This window comes from Taudactylus pleione, unplaced genomic scaffold (assembly GCF_031769625.1).
Source record: "Taudactylus pleione unplaced genomic scaffold, aTauple2 ptg001318l, whole genome shotgun sequence".
In the NCBI taxonomy this organism is placed as follows: domain Eukaryota; kingdom Metazoa; phylum Chordata; class Amphibia; order Anura; family Myobatrachidae; genus Taudactylus; species Taudactylus pleione.
Window position 1 is genome coordinate 566,374 of NW_028285718.1, and position 14,609 is coordinate 580,982.

Below are 14,609 nucleotides of genomic sequence, written 5' to 3' on the forward strand. Positions count from 1 at the left end.
TGATGATGTCACAGGATGCGGCTCAGGAGCACAGTGGGCTCATGTGATTAGTCAGGGCCAATGTAGTGAGAGCTGGCGGGCTTCCTGCAGAGTGATGATGTCACAGGATGCGGCTCAGGAGCACAGTGGCTCATGTGATCAGTCAGGGCCAATGTAGTGAGAGCTGGCGGGCTTCCTGCAGCGTGATGATGTCACAGGATGTGGCTCAGGAGCACAGTGGCTCATGTGATCAGTCAGGGCAATGTAGTGAGAGCTGGCAGGCTTCCTGCAGCGTGATGTCACAGGATGAGGCTCAGGAGCACAGTGGGCTCATGTGATCAGTCAGGGCCAATGTAGTGAGAGCTGGCAGGCTTCCTGCAGCGTGATGATGTCACAGGATGCGGCTCAGGAGCACAGTGGCTCATGTGATCAGTCAGGGCCAATGTAGTGAGAGCTGGCGGGCTTCCTGCAGCGTGATGTCACAGGATGTGGCTCAGGAGCACAGTGGGCTCATGTGATCAGTCAGGGCCAAAGTAGTGAGAGCTGGCAGGCTTCCTGCAGCGTGATATCATAGGATGCGGCTCAGGGGCACAGTGGGCTCATGTGATCAGTAAGGGCCAATGTAGTGAGAGCTGGCGGGCTTCCTGCAGCGTGATGATGTCACAGGATGTGGCTCAGGAGCACAGTGGGCTCATGTGATCAGTCAGGGCCAATGTAGTGAGAGCTGGCAGGCTTCCTGCAGCGTGATGATGTCACAGGATGCAGCTCAGGAGCACAGTGGGCTCATGTGATCAGTCAGGGCCAATGTAGTGAGAGCTGGCATGCTTCCTGCAGCGTGATGTCATAGGATGCGGCTCAGGAGCACAGTGGGCTCATGTGATCCCAGTCAGGGCCAATGTAACGAGAGCTGGCAGGCTTCCTGCACCGTGATGATGTCACAGGATGTGGCTCAGGGGCACAGTGGGCTCATGTGATCAGTCAGGGCCAATGTAGTGAGAGCTGGCGGGCTTCCTGCAGCGTGATGTCATAGGATGCGGCTCAGGAGCACAGTGGGCTCATGTGATCAGTCAGGGCCAATGTAGTGAGAGCTGGCAGGCTTCCTGCAGCGTGATGATGTCACAGGATGTGGCTCAGGAGCACAGTGGGTTCATGTGATCAGTCAGGGCCAATGTAGTGAGAGCTGGCGGGCTTCCTGCAGCGTGATGATGTCACAGGATGCGGCTCAGGAACACAGTGGGCTCATGTGATCAGTCAGGGCCAATGTAGTGAGAGCTGGCGGGCATCCTGCAGCGTGATGATGTCATAGAATGCGGGTCAGGAGCACAGTGGGCTCATGTGATCAGTCAGGGCCAATGTAGTGAGAGCTGGCAGGCTTCCTGCAGCGTGATGTCACAGGATGCGGCTCAGGAGCACAGTGGGCTCATGTGATCAGTCAGGGCCAATGTAGTGAGAGCTGGCAGGCTTCCTGCAGCGTGATGATGTCATAGGATGCGGCTCAGGAGCACAGTGGGCTCATGTGATCAGTCAGGGCCAATGTAGTGAGAGCTGGCAGGCTTCCTGCAGCGTGATGATGTCACAGGATGTGGCTCAGGAGCACAGTGGGCTCATGTGATCAGTCAGGGCCAATGTAGTGAGAGCTGGCAGGCTTCCTGCAGCGTGATGATGTCACAGGATGCAGCTCAGGAGCACAGTGGGCTCATGTGATCAGTCAGGGGCAATGTAGTAAGAGCTGGCATGCTTCCTGCAGCGTGATGTCATAGGATGCGGCTCAGGAGCACAGTGGGCTCATGTGATCCCAGTCAGGGCCAATGTATTGAGAGCTGGCAGGCTTCCTGCAGCGTGATGATGTCACAGGATGTGACTCAGGGGCACAGTGGGCTCATGTGATCAGTCAGGGCCAATGTAGAGAGAGCTGGCGGGCTTCCTGCAGCGTGATGTCATAGGATGCGGCTCAGGAGCACAGTGGGCTCATGTGATCAGTCAGGGCCAATGTAGTGAGAGCTGGCAGGCTTCCTGCAGCGTGATGATGTCACAGGATGTGGCTCAGGAGCACAGTGGGCTCATGTGATCAGTCAGGGCCAATGTAGCGAGAGCTGGCAGGCTTCCTGCAGCATGATGTCATAGGATGCGGCTCAGGAGCACAGTGGGCTCATGTGATCAGTCAGGGCCAATGTAGTGAGAGCTGGCAGGCTTCCTGCAGCGTGATGTCATAGGATGCGGCTCAGGAGCACTGTGGGCTCATGTGATCAGTAAGGGCCAATGTAGTGAGAGCTGGCAGGCTTTCTGCAGCGTGATGATGTCACAGGATGCGGCTCAGGAGCACAGTGGGCTCATGTGATCAGTCAGAGCCAATGTAGTGAGAGCTGGCAGGCTTCCTGCAGCGTGATGATGTCACAGGATGCGACTCAGGAGCACAGTGGGCTCATGTGATCAGTCAGGGCCAATGTAGTGAGAGCTGGCAGGCTTCCTGCAGCGTGATGATGTCACAGGATTCGGCTCAGGGGCACAGTGGGCTCATGTGATCAGTCAGGGCCAATGTAGTGAGAGCTGGCGGGCTTCCTGCAGCGTGATGATGTCACAGGATGCAGCTCAGGGGCACAGTGGGCTCATGTGATCAGTCAGGGCCAATGTAGTGAGAGCTGGCGGGCTTCCTGCAGCGTGATGATGTCACAGGATGTGGCTCAGGAGCACAGTGGGCTCATGTGATCAGTCAGGGCCAATGTAGTGAGAGCTGGCGGGCTTCCTGCAGCGTGATGATGTCACAGGATGCGGCTCAGGAGCACAGTGGGCTCATGTGATCAGTCAGGGCCAATGTAGTGAGAGCTGGCAGGCTTCCTGCAGCGTGATGATGTCACAGGATGTGGCTCAGGAGCACAGTGGGCTCATGTGATCAGTCAGGGCCAATGTAGTGAGAGCTGGTGGGCTTCCTGCAGCGTGATGATGTCACAGGATGCGGCTCAGGGGCACAGTGAGCTCATGTGATCAGTCAGGGCCAATGTAGAGAAAGCTGGCGAGTTTCCTGCAGCGTGATGTCATAGGATGCGGCTCAGGAGCACAGTGGGCTCATGTGATCAGTCAGGGCCAATGTAGTGAGAGCTGGCGAGTTTCCTGCAGCGTGATGTCATAGGATGCGGCTCAGGAGCACAGTGGGCTCATGTGATCAGTCAGGGCCAATGTAGAGAGAGCTGGCGGGCTTCCTGCAGCGTGATGATGTCACAGGATGTGGCTCATGAGCACAGTGGGCTCATGTGATCAGTCAGGGCCAATGTAGTGAGAGCTGGCGGGCTTCCTGCAGCGTGATGATGTCACAGGATGCAGCTCAGGGGCACAGTGGGCTCATGTGATCAGTCAGGGCCAATGTAACGAGAGCTGGCAGGCTTCCTGCAGCATGATGTCATAGGATGCGGCTCAGGAGCACAGTGGGCTCATGTGATCAGTCAGGGCCAATGTAGTGAGAGCTGGCAGGCTTCCTGCAGCGTGATGATGTCACAGGATGCAGCTCAGGAGCACAGTGGGCTCATGTGATCAGTCAGGACCAATGTAGTGAGAGCTGGCGGGCTTCCTGCAGCGTGATGATGTCACAGGATGCGGGTCAGGAGGCACAGTGGGCTCATGTGATCAGTCAGGGCCAATGTAGAGAGAGCTGGCGGGCTTCCTGCAGCGTGATGATGTCACAGGATGCGGCTCAGGGGCACAGTGGGCTCATGTGATCCGTCAGGGCCAATGTAGTGAGAGCTGGCAGGCTTCCTGCAGCGTGATGATGTCATAGGATGTGGCTCAGGAGCACAGTGGGCTCATGTGATCCGTCAGGGCCAATGTAGTGAGAGCTGGCGAGCTTCCTGCAGCATGATGATGTCATAGGATGTGGCTCAGGAGCACAGTGGGCTCATGTGATCAGTCAGGGCCAATGTAGTGAGAGCTGGCGGGCTTCCTGCAGCGTGATGATGTCACAGGATGCGGCTCAGGGGCACAGTGGGCTCATGTGATCAGTCAGGGCCAATGTAGTGAGAGCTGGCGGGCTTCCTGCAGCGTGATGATGTCACAGGATGCGGCTCAGGGGCACAGTGGGCTCATGTGATCAGTCAGGGCCAATGTAGCGAGAGCTGGCAGGCTTCCTGCAGCGTGATGTCATAGGATGCGGCTCAGGAGCACAGTGGGCTCATGTGATCAGTCAGGGCCAATGTAGTGAGAGCTGGCAGGCTCCCTGCAGCGTGATGATGTCATAGGATGTGGCTCAGGAGCACAGTGGGCTCATGTGATCAGTCAGGGCCAATGTAGTGAGAGCTGGCAGGCTTCCTGCAGCGTGATGATGTCACAGGATGCAGCTCAGGAGCACAGTGGGCTCATGTGATCAGTCAGGACCAATGTAGTGAGAGCTGGCGGGCTTCCTGCAGCGTGATGATGTCACAGGATGCGGGTCAGGAGGCACAGTGGGCTCATGTGATCAGTCAGGGCCAATGTAGAGAGAGCTGGCGGGCTTCCTGCAGCGTGATGATGTCACAGGATGTGGCTCAGGGGCACAGTGGGCTCATGTGATCCGTCAGGGCCAATGTAGTGAGAGCTGGCAGGCTTCCTGCAGCGTGATGATGTCATAGGATGTGGCTCAGGAGCACAGTGGGCTCATGTGATCCGTCAGGGCCAATGTAGTGAGAGCTGGCGAGCTTCCTGCAGCATGATGATGTCATAGGATGTGGCTCAGGAGCACAGTGGGCTCATGTGATCAGTCAGGGCCAATGTAGTGAGAGCTGGCGGGCTTCCTGCAGCGTGATGATGTCACAGGATGCGGCTCAGGGGCACAGTGGGCTCATGTGATCAGTCAGGGCCAATGTAGCGAGAGCTGGCAGGCTTCCTGCAGCGTGATGTCACAGGATGCGGCTCAGGAGCACAGTGGGCTCATGTGATCAGTCAGGGCCAATGTAGTGAGAGCTGGCAGGCTCCCTGCAGCGTGATGATGTCATAGGATGCGGCTCAGGAGCACAGTGGGCATGTCCCCGCCAGTACATGGGATGGTCACACTCTCATTATTACTCCTGAGTACTCACAGCTGCCTAGTGATGCTAAACTGTAATAAGGCGAATATAGAAGATAACATACAGCTGTAACACGTAATCCATGTTCATTCATATGTTGTCTGACCTATACCAGCCTGGGTGTTATGTTGGGGAATCTGGTCATGGCTAAGCCCACTCTGTATAGGGGAACGGGCACTTGTTGCAAGGGTACCGTGCCCTCCAGCCTGCATCTAGGGCCCTGGGTGACCCTACCCCTAGAAACACCCTTGCATTGCCATGGTGTGCGCTGTTGGTGGTGAGCGATACACTTCCCAGCATTCGGGACAAGACCTAAATTGTGGGATGTGAGGATATTTATTCTGTCATATCCATGCAGAGTAATATATATTCCAGGGATACTCTGCCGCTATGCTGGTGGCCGTACGCAGGTTGTACGTGGTACCATCTCTGCACACCCAGGAGCACTACAATCCCCAGCATCTCCTGCTCTCCTTACCTGACTATTGGGCATTTCTGATCTGTAAATTCAATACATATTATGAATACAAGGCCCAGAGAGCCGGAGCAGATGGCTACTATGGGGATAAGGAGGACATGGTCACAACTGGAAAATAGGGACATTGTCAGGGGCAAATCTTTGAAACCAGGAAAATTGGGACTGCTGGCAACTATGATGTAGAGTGTAAGCTCCTGTGGCCTCCCGTGTCATTGTGCAGCAGTGCAGGACACTGGTGCTATACCTCACTATGAGAAGCCGAGCAGCTGACTGTCCCGATTTTCTGTCTCCCTGGTCCCGCCCAGCAGTCACTGCGGATGACGTCACTCGATTCTGTCTCTATGGCAACCAAGGGACCGTTCAAACTCCAGGAAACCCAGGAGCGAGTCCTCCCCTGTGATTGGCCGGTAAGGCGGAGAGTGGGCGTGCCCGGCGTTCCCGCCTCTCGCGAGATCTCAGCGCGGCCGCTGCGGGTGAGGTGTCGGTGCACGGGCTGAGACTGAGGAGACCGGGATGTCGGAGACTGACCCTAAAACCGTCCAGGACCTGACCGAGGTGGTGAGTGCGGGGACGGGGAACTGCGCCGTGGTGTCCGGGGCCTGTGGTGGTATCTGTTCGTATGTATCCCCAGCTCCTCAGTGTGGGGTCCTCAGGCCCAGTATACAGGAGGGGGGGGGGGTCTGTATGTATCCCCAGCTCCTCAGTGTGGGGTCCTCAGGCCCATTATACAGGGGGGAGGGGGGCTGTATGTATCCCCAGCTCCTCAGTGTGGGGTCCTCAGGCCCAGTATACAGGAGGGAAGGGGGCTGTATGTATCCCCAGCTCCTCAGTGTGGGGTCCTCAGGCCCATTATACAGGGGGGGGGGGGGCTGTATGTATCCCCAGCTCCTCAGTGTGGGGTCCTCAGGCCCATTATAGAGGGGTGCTGTATGTATCCCCAGCTCCTCAGTGTGGGGTCCTCAGGCACATTATACAGGGGGGGCTATATCTATCCCCAGCTCCTGTGTGGGGTCCTCAGGCCCAGTATACAGGGGGGCTGTATGTATCCTCAGATCCTCAGTGTGGGGTCCTCAGGCCCATTATAGAGGGGGGCTGTATGTATCCCCAGCTCCTCAGTGTGGGGTCCTCAGGCCCATTATAGAGGGGGGCTGTATGTATCCCCAGCTCCTCAGTGTGGGGTCCTCAGGCCCATTATAGAGGGGGGCTGTATGTATCCCCAGCTCCTCAGTGTGGGGTCCTCAGGCCCATTATACAGGGGGGGCTATATCTATCCCCAGCTCCTGTGTGGGGTCCTCAGGCCCAGTATACAGGGGCTGTATGTATCCCCAGCTCCTCAGTGTGGGGTCCTCAGGCCCAGTATACAGGAGGGAAGGGGGCTGTATGTATCCCCAGCTCCTCAGTGTGGGGTCCTCAGGCCCAGTATACAGGGGAAGGGGGCTGTATGTATCCTCAGCTCCTCAGTGTGGGGTCCTCAGGCCCAGTATACAGGGGAAGGGGGCTGTATGTATCCTCAGCTCCTCAGTGTGGAGTCCTCAGGTCCATTATACAGGGGAGGGGGCTGTATGTATCCCCAGCTCCTCAGTGTGGGGTCCTCAGGCCCATTATAGAGGGGGCTGTATGTATCCCCAGCTCCTCAGTGTGGGGTCCTCAGGCCCATTATAGAGGGGGGCTGTATGTATCCCCAGCTCCTGTGTGGGGTCCTCAGGCCCAGTATACAGGAGGGAAGGGGGCTGTATGTATCCCCAGCTCCTCTGTGTGTGCGGTCCTCAGGCCCAGTATACAGGAGGGAAGGGGGCTGTATGTATCCCCAGCTCCTCAGTGTGGGGTCCTCAGGCCCAGTATACAGGAGGGAAGGGGGCTGTATGTATCCCCAGCTCCTCAGTGTGGGGTCCTCAGGCCCATTATACAGGGGGGAGGGGGGCTGTATGTATCCCCAGCTCCTCAGTGTGGGGTCCTCAGGCCCATTATACAGGGGGGGGGGGGCTGTATGTATCCCCAGCTCCTCAGTGTGGGGTCCTCAGGCCCATTATAGAGGGGGGCTGTATGTATCCCCAGCTCCTCAGTGTGGGGTCCTCAGGCACATTATACAGGGGGGGCTATATCTATCCCCAGCTCCTGTGTGGGGTCCTCAGGCCCAGTATACAGGGGGGCTGTATGTATCCTCAGATCCTCAGTGTGGGGTCCTCAGGCCCATTATAGAGGGGGGCTGTATGTATCCCCAGCTCCTCAGTGTGGGGTCCTCAGGCCCATTATAGAGGGGGGCTGTATGTATCCCCAGCTCCTCAGTGTGGGGTCCTCAGGCCCATTATAGAGGGGGGCTGTATGTATCCCCAGCTCCTCAGTGTGGGGTCCTCAGGCACATTATACAGGGGGGGCTATATCTATCCCCAGCTCCTGTGTGGGGTCCTCAGGCCCAGTATACAGGGGGGCTGTATGTATCCCCAGCTCCTCAGTGTGGGGTCCTCAGGCCCAGTATACAGGAGGGAAGGGGGCTGTATGTATCCCCAGCTCCTCAGTGTGGGGTCCTCAGGCCCAGTATACAGGGGAAGGGGGCTGTATGTATCCTCAGCTCCTCAGTGTGGAGTCCTCAGGTCCATTATACAGGGGAGGGGGCTGTATGTATCCCCAGCTCCTCAGTGTGGGGTCCTCAGGCCCATTATAGAGGGGGCTGTATGTATCCCCAGCTCCTCAGTGTGGGGTCCTCAGGCCCATTATAGAGGGGGGCTGTATGTATCCCCAGCTCCTGTGTGGGGTCCTCAGGCCCAGTATACAGGAGGGAAGGGGGCTGTATGTATCCCCAGCTCCTCAGTGTGGGGTCCTCAGGCCCAGTATACAGGAGGGAAGGGGGCTGTATGTATCCCCAGCTCCTCAGTGTGGGGTCCTCAGGCCCAGTATACAGGAGGGAAGGGGGCTGTATGTATCCCCAGCTCCACAGTGTGGGGTCCTCAGGTCCATTATACAGGGGGGGGGGCTGTATGTATCCCCAGCTCCTCAGTGTGGGGTCCTCAGGCCCATTATACAGGGGGGAGGGGGGCTGTATGTAGCCCCAGCTTCTCGGTGTGGGGCCCTCAGGCACATTATACAGGGGGGACTGTATGTATCCCCAGCTCCTCAGTGTGGGGTCCTCAGACCCATTATACAGGAGGGGCTGTATGTATCCCCAGCTCCTCAGTGTGGGGCCCTCAGGCACATTATACAGGGGGGAGGGGGGCTGTATGTATCCCCAGCTCCTCAGTGTGGGGTCCTCGGGCCCATTATACAGGGGAAGGGGGCTGTATGTATCCTCAGCTCCTCAGTGTGGGGTCCTCAGGCCCAGTATACAGGAGGGAAGGGGGCTGTATGTATCCCCAGCTCCTCAGTGTGGGGCCCTCAGGCACATTATACAGGGGGGAGGGGGCTGTATGTATCCCCAGCTCCTCAGTGTGGGGTCCTCAGGCCCATTATACAGGGGAAGGGGGCTGTATGTATCCCCAGCTCCTCAGTGTGGGGTCCTCAGGACCATTATACAGGGGGGCTGTATGTATCCCCAGCTCCTCAGTGTGGGGGCCCTTACAGGCTGCATAGCTAGCTCAGTGTACAGGGGGATGTGTACAGTCTAGTGTTACAGGCATTTAGTTATATATGTAACACTGTCTGGTGCTGTACATCACACGTAGAGCATGACTCAGTCCTGTATAATATAGTGTATATTCCCATGTGGCTATGTGTCTGCTACTGACATATCTATTCCTGTACAGGTCCAGAATTTGCTTCAACAAATGCAGGACAAGTTCCAGACCATGTCCGATCAGATAATCGGGAGAAATATCCTTGTGAATAGTCGTATGCTATTAGGCAATGTGACTTCTCTGCATTCACACAGCTGTATGCCCTCAGTAATTGTAGACCTACAAGGGACAACGAAACCTAACAATTTATATGTTCATATATGAAAAATGGATGTAAAAGCATTATTCAGTGTTATTCTGGCATTCTATTGCAGCTTTGTAGAATAGGAAAACGTGATGGAGTATTTCCTTCCTTCTCGCCTCTATCACACATAGCACATGACAAATCTCACAGTCCTTAGATACTAACTAAAAAGCAGGAGTCAAAGCCCAATAGGTAAATCCAGCATGTCTGTTTTGTGTCCACCAGTATGTACAGAGTGGTTCTGTTACCTAGGAGACTGTACACAAATCACAGTGCTCTGTACTCCCCTCCAATCCCTAAAGAGATGTTTAAAAGATGGATCACACCTGCACCAGTGCTTCTGGGGCATATTTATCACAATCCATATTTTTTATTTATTTTGTGGATGTGATAAATAATTTTTTTGCTTAAATTTGCATCGTGAACATTTATATTGTCCCATAAGAGCCTGTCCTGGCTTTTTTTTTGGGGGGGGGGGGGGGATATCCTGCAAATATTTAATGATCAGTAGGCTCCTAAGTCCCATGCAGCTACACAGCAGTATCCCTAGTGATGCGTATGTCAAGGCCAGGCTTCTATGGCGTAACAAGTCCTGTACTTCTATACATGTATATTATATTATAGTGCATATAGAGACTGTACGTATCCTTCAATGTGTAATCTTTAACTGATCTCACTCGATGACATGAGTACTCGCATCGACGACCTGGAGAAAAACATTGCTGATCTCATGACGCAGGCAGGGGTGGAGGAGGAGGAAGGTGCAAACAAGGTTTGTTCTTACGGCAGATAGAGATGGCTATGACGACCCCACACAGACAGACTGCTGCAACATAGGACTGTGAGCCCTAAAGAGAACAGTAGTGAAAAGTGATACTTGTTAATGCTGACTTATGTGTAGCAATCAGTAAAACAGCATGATTTATGTATGTATAGAGAACTGGATGGGCCCATAGAAGAGTGCAGAAGGGTTCTAGATTGTAGAGAGCTTATATTTGCAGCATAAACTCCTAAGGCCCCGTTTGCACATGTATCCCCTAAATAAAAGGGGTCACTACAGAAATGGTTCTCCAGTACTGGCCGTTGGAACGTATGAGAACCAGTGTTTGCCATGAACATTACATACACTTTGGGTGAAACGCGTTTACATGTTGATGCAAAGTGCGCCGTTCTGCAGGTGCTGACTGATTTGTTTTCATTAGCAGGCGGCCAAATAGTGATCAGCGTGGACTGGGAATTTCTATCGGCGCACAGGAGAACCAGATCACTCTTCCCAGTGTGAGATGACTGCAAATTGTTTTTTGTAATAGTTTTCATTTCCTAACTGTGTTGTATATTAGATTGTTTTGTATTCTATGACTTCACTTTTGTTTTTCACATCTGAGGGAAAATAAATGTAAACAGAAATGTTTGACTTTCTCCATCATAAAGTGGTGTTACATAAACAAGCGCTACAAATGTGTTCCGCTATAATGTCCTTTATAACATTTCAGGCTAAGAAGTGACGCCATTACTTCATTACAGTCCAGCCATTACTTCATTACAGTCCAGCCATTACTTCATTACAGTCCAGCCATTACTTCATTACAGTCCAGCCATTACATCTAAAGAAACGTCTTTTGTAGACCCTCATGGGGCCAATGGCTTGAAATAGATAATGGGTGAGTTTGAGGGTGGGATGCTAGGAAGGAAGGATTGCGGGCAATGTTATTGTGGGTACTGCTGGGGATTGGGAAAGTGGGTGTAATGCTGGGAGGGGTTGCGGGTGATGTTATTGTGGGTGATGCTGGGGATTGGGGAAGTGGGTGTAATGCTGGGAGGGATTGCGGGTGTTGTGGGTGGTGCTGGGGATTGGGGAAGTGGGTGTAATGCTGGGAGGGATTGCGGGTGATGTTGTTGTGGGTGGTGCTGGGGATTGGGGAAGTGGGTGTAATGCTGGGAGGGATTGCGGGTGTTGTGGGTGGTGCTGGGGATTGGGGAAGTGGATGTAATGCTGGGAGGGATTGCGGGTGATGTTATTGTGGGTGATGCTGGGGATTGGGGAAGTGGGTGTAATGCTGGGAGGGATTGTGGGTGGTGCTGGGGATTGGGGAAGTGGGTGTAATGCTGGTGGGGATTGCGGGTGATGATGTGGGTGGTGCTGGGGATTGGGGAAGTGGGTTTAATGCTGGGAGGGATTGCGGGTGGTGCTGAGGATTGTGGATTTGGGTGTAATGCTGGGAGGGATTGCGGGAGATGTTGTGGGTGGTGCTAGGGATTGGGGAAGTGGGTGTAATGCTGGGAGGGATTGCGGGAGATGTTGTTGTGGGTGGTGCTGGGGATTGGGGAAGTGGGTGTAATGCTGGGAGGGATTGCGGGTGCTGGTATTTTGGGTGGTGCTGGGGATTGGGGAAGTGGGTGTAATGCTGGGAGGGATTGCGGGAGATGTTATTGTGGGTGGTGCTGAGGATTGAGGAAGTAGGTGTAATGCTGGGAGGGATTGCGGGTGATGTTATTGTGGGTGATGCTGGGCTCATTACACCCTTGCAGTGACATGACAGCAGCATTGATGGGATTACTGGTATCCCTTGAAGCCATACAACGTATTGTTATTGGAATATGAATCTCTGTGCAGGGCTGGTGCTACCTGTTACAGGTGTCATTACTGACCAGTGGAAGCTGCAGTGGTTATTGGGGCTGCACTATCCTGGCAGGTATGACTTTGCCTCGGATTAATGTCTTACAAACTTAAGTAATTAGCAAACTCACAGAGGAAAATGATGTAATTTAAGGCGACTTTTTGGCCTCATAATACAAATTCTATTTTTAATGCAAATATATTCCTGTGACTGACTGAATGTGCTGCACTTGAGTTAGCCCCATATCTGGGTAGGATAGAGTGATAGAGCTATGGTCTAATGAGTTGGCCCCATATCTGGGTAGGATAGCGTGATAGAGCTATAGTCTATAATGAGTTGGCCCCATATCTGGGTAGGATAGAGTTATGGTCTATAATGAGTTGGCCCCATATCTGGGTAGGATAGAGTGATAGAGCTATGGTCTATAATGAGTTGGCCCCATATCTGGGTAGGATAGAGTGATAGAGCTATGGTCTATAATGAGTTGGCCCCATATCTGGGTAGGATAGAGTGATAGAGCTATGGTCTATAATGAGTTGGCCCCATATCTGGGTAGGATAGAGTGATAGAGCTATGGTCTAATGAGTTGGCCCCATATCTGGGTAGGATAGAGTGATAGAGCTATGGTCTATAATGAGTTGGCCCCATATCTGGGTAGGATAGAGTGATAGAGCTATGGTCTATAATGAGTTGGCCCCATATCTGGGTAGGATAGAGTGATAGAGCTATGGTCTAATGAGTTGGCCCCATATCTGGGTAGGATAGAGTGATAGAGCTATGGTCTATAATGAGTTGGCCCCATATCTGGGTAGGATAGAGTGATAGAGCTATGGTCTATAATGAGTTTGCCCCATATCTGGGTAGGATAGAGTGATAGAGCTATGGTCTATAATGAGTTGGCCCCATATCTGGGTAGGATAGAGTGATAGAGCTATGGTCTATAATGAGTTGGCCCCATATCTGGGTAGGATAGAGTTACAGAGTTTATTGTATTAATACTTATCAGTTCGAGAGCATTTATGCAAATTTAAGGAAAAGTAACCCTCATTCTTATATTCTACGGCAGGTGTCAGCAACCCACGGTACGCTGAACATTTTGGACAGTGCATGGTGCCCTGCTAATACAGGCGTGCGGGAACACTTAGTAGCATGTAGTCTCAGCGGTTAGAGGCTCGCCCCTCTTGTTGCATTGCAGTGTCTATGCCGTGCTAACGTGTTTCGTCCCCAATAAAAGGACTTCTTCAGGGTTGTGTGCCTGTTCCCTTTATCCTAAACACAGCGTGCTACAGCTGTAACAGATCAGCTGGGTCATGTAGAAGCATCTGCCCAACGTGGGAAGCTCAGGCCATGGGGAGAACAGTCACCCCTTTACTGCTAATGAAGAGTGAAGGTGCCCACACACATAGCGATCTGCCCACGATCAGCCGGTGTGTACGATTTCCCTTGAAACTCCCCGGCAGCTCTGCACACGATCCCCATACGATTTGGTGTCCAATCTTCAAATGATCTCTCCTGCATCCAGACTGTCACAGTGCATCGTGTCCTAGATTGTCAAATCTACCCTACAGCACGGCAGATCTGACGATGCGATGTGCGACCAGCCAGGACGCGCATCGCATTGTGAGTTGGGATTCACGATTTCGCCATATTTTACACGATCTGTCGTTCCAATGTGTCGGAATCGGCCAGATCGTGTAAAATATTGCTATGCGTGTGGGCACCTCTAGACTAAACAATGATGGGAGTTCAAATGGGAGGCTTACCGAAAAGTCTCTCCCTCCTGGGGGTGGGAGTATGAAGTGCTCTCTCATTCTGTCCCACACAGGTGCCCACCCCCCCCTCCCCTCTTTCATATGATGTGACCCCTGATTTACTGTTTTCTTATCACCAGAGACCACCCCTGCACTGCAGAAATCATTGCCCAGAGATAGAGGAATAGGTTTCCCATCCTGGCGTTTACAAACTCCGAGGTCCCCTTATGTCAGAGAGGAGAGTCCTCTTTTATATGATGTGGCCTCTTTCTGGTTAATTTGTGATGAGCAGTCATTCTGCCCTGAGGTGCGATGGCCCCTAACGCATCCAATCACGTACTGGAACATACACATTCAGGGGAACCCGCGTTTGCTGAGTTGGTCCCCATCTTTCAATCTGCCTCTGTTCATAGTAATTACATTCACTACAGAAAGAATGAAGATGTACGAGATTGGGGGGATCAGTAAACACAGGAGCCCCTCATTTCATGCGGTGGGTTGTCTACTTTTCAAAGTGTTATGGTGCATACACACGGTCACATCTGTCAGACGAACGATGAACTACGAACGATTTTTGACAGTATTAAAATGAATGAAAATCTGACTGTAAACACACCAGATGTCAGATATCGTTATCTGACAAACGGGAACGCGCATCGTTCATCGGACAAACGTGTCAGATTTTCCTTCAGATTTGAACGATTTATAAAATGGTTATTGTACAGGTCTGAAGGAAAATCTGACCGTGTGTACGCACCTTTATTCCTTGTTGTGCGATCCTATTATTCCAGGAGATTTTCTGTTCTTCATTCAAACCAATTTTAAAAAAAAAATACGGATG

General features: G+C 52.9%; 1 protein-coding gene across 2 annotated transcripts; it reads left to right on the plus strand.

The window, feature by feature from the left end:
- Window positions 1-5,869: 5,869 nt before the first annotated feature.
- HSBP1 (heat shock factor binding protein 1) lies at window positions 5,870-10,810 on the plus strand. 2 transcript variants are annotated; one of them, XM_088463122.1, is made up of 4 exons: window positions 5,870-6,045; window positions 9,225-9,291; window positions 10,077-10,171; window positions 10,605-10,810. In XM_088463122.1, exons 1-4 carry the CDS (start codon window positions 6,001-6,003, stop codon window positions 10,614-10,616), a joined length of 219 nt encoding a protein of 72 aa, XP_088319248.1. In that variant the 5' UTR covers window positions 5,870-6,000; the 3' UTR covers window positions 10,617-10,810. The 2 variants fall into 2 exon arrangements, with proteins under 2 accessions (XP_088319248.1, XP_088319247.1); XM_088463121.1 differs by having other exon boundaries at window positions 5,872-6,045; window positions 10,602-10,810.
- The last annotated feature ends 3,799 nt before the right edge of the window (window positions 10,811-14,609 follow it).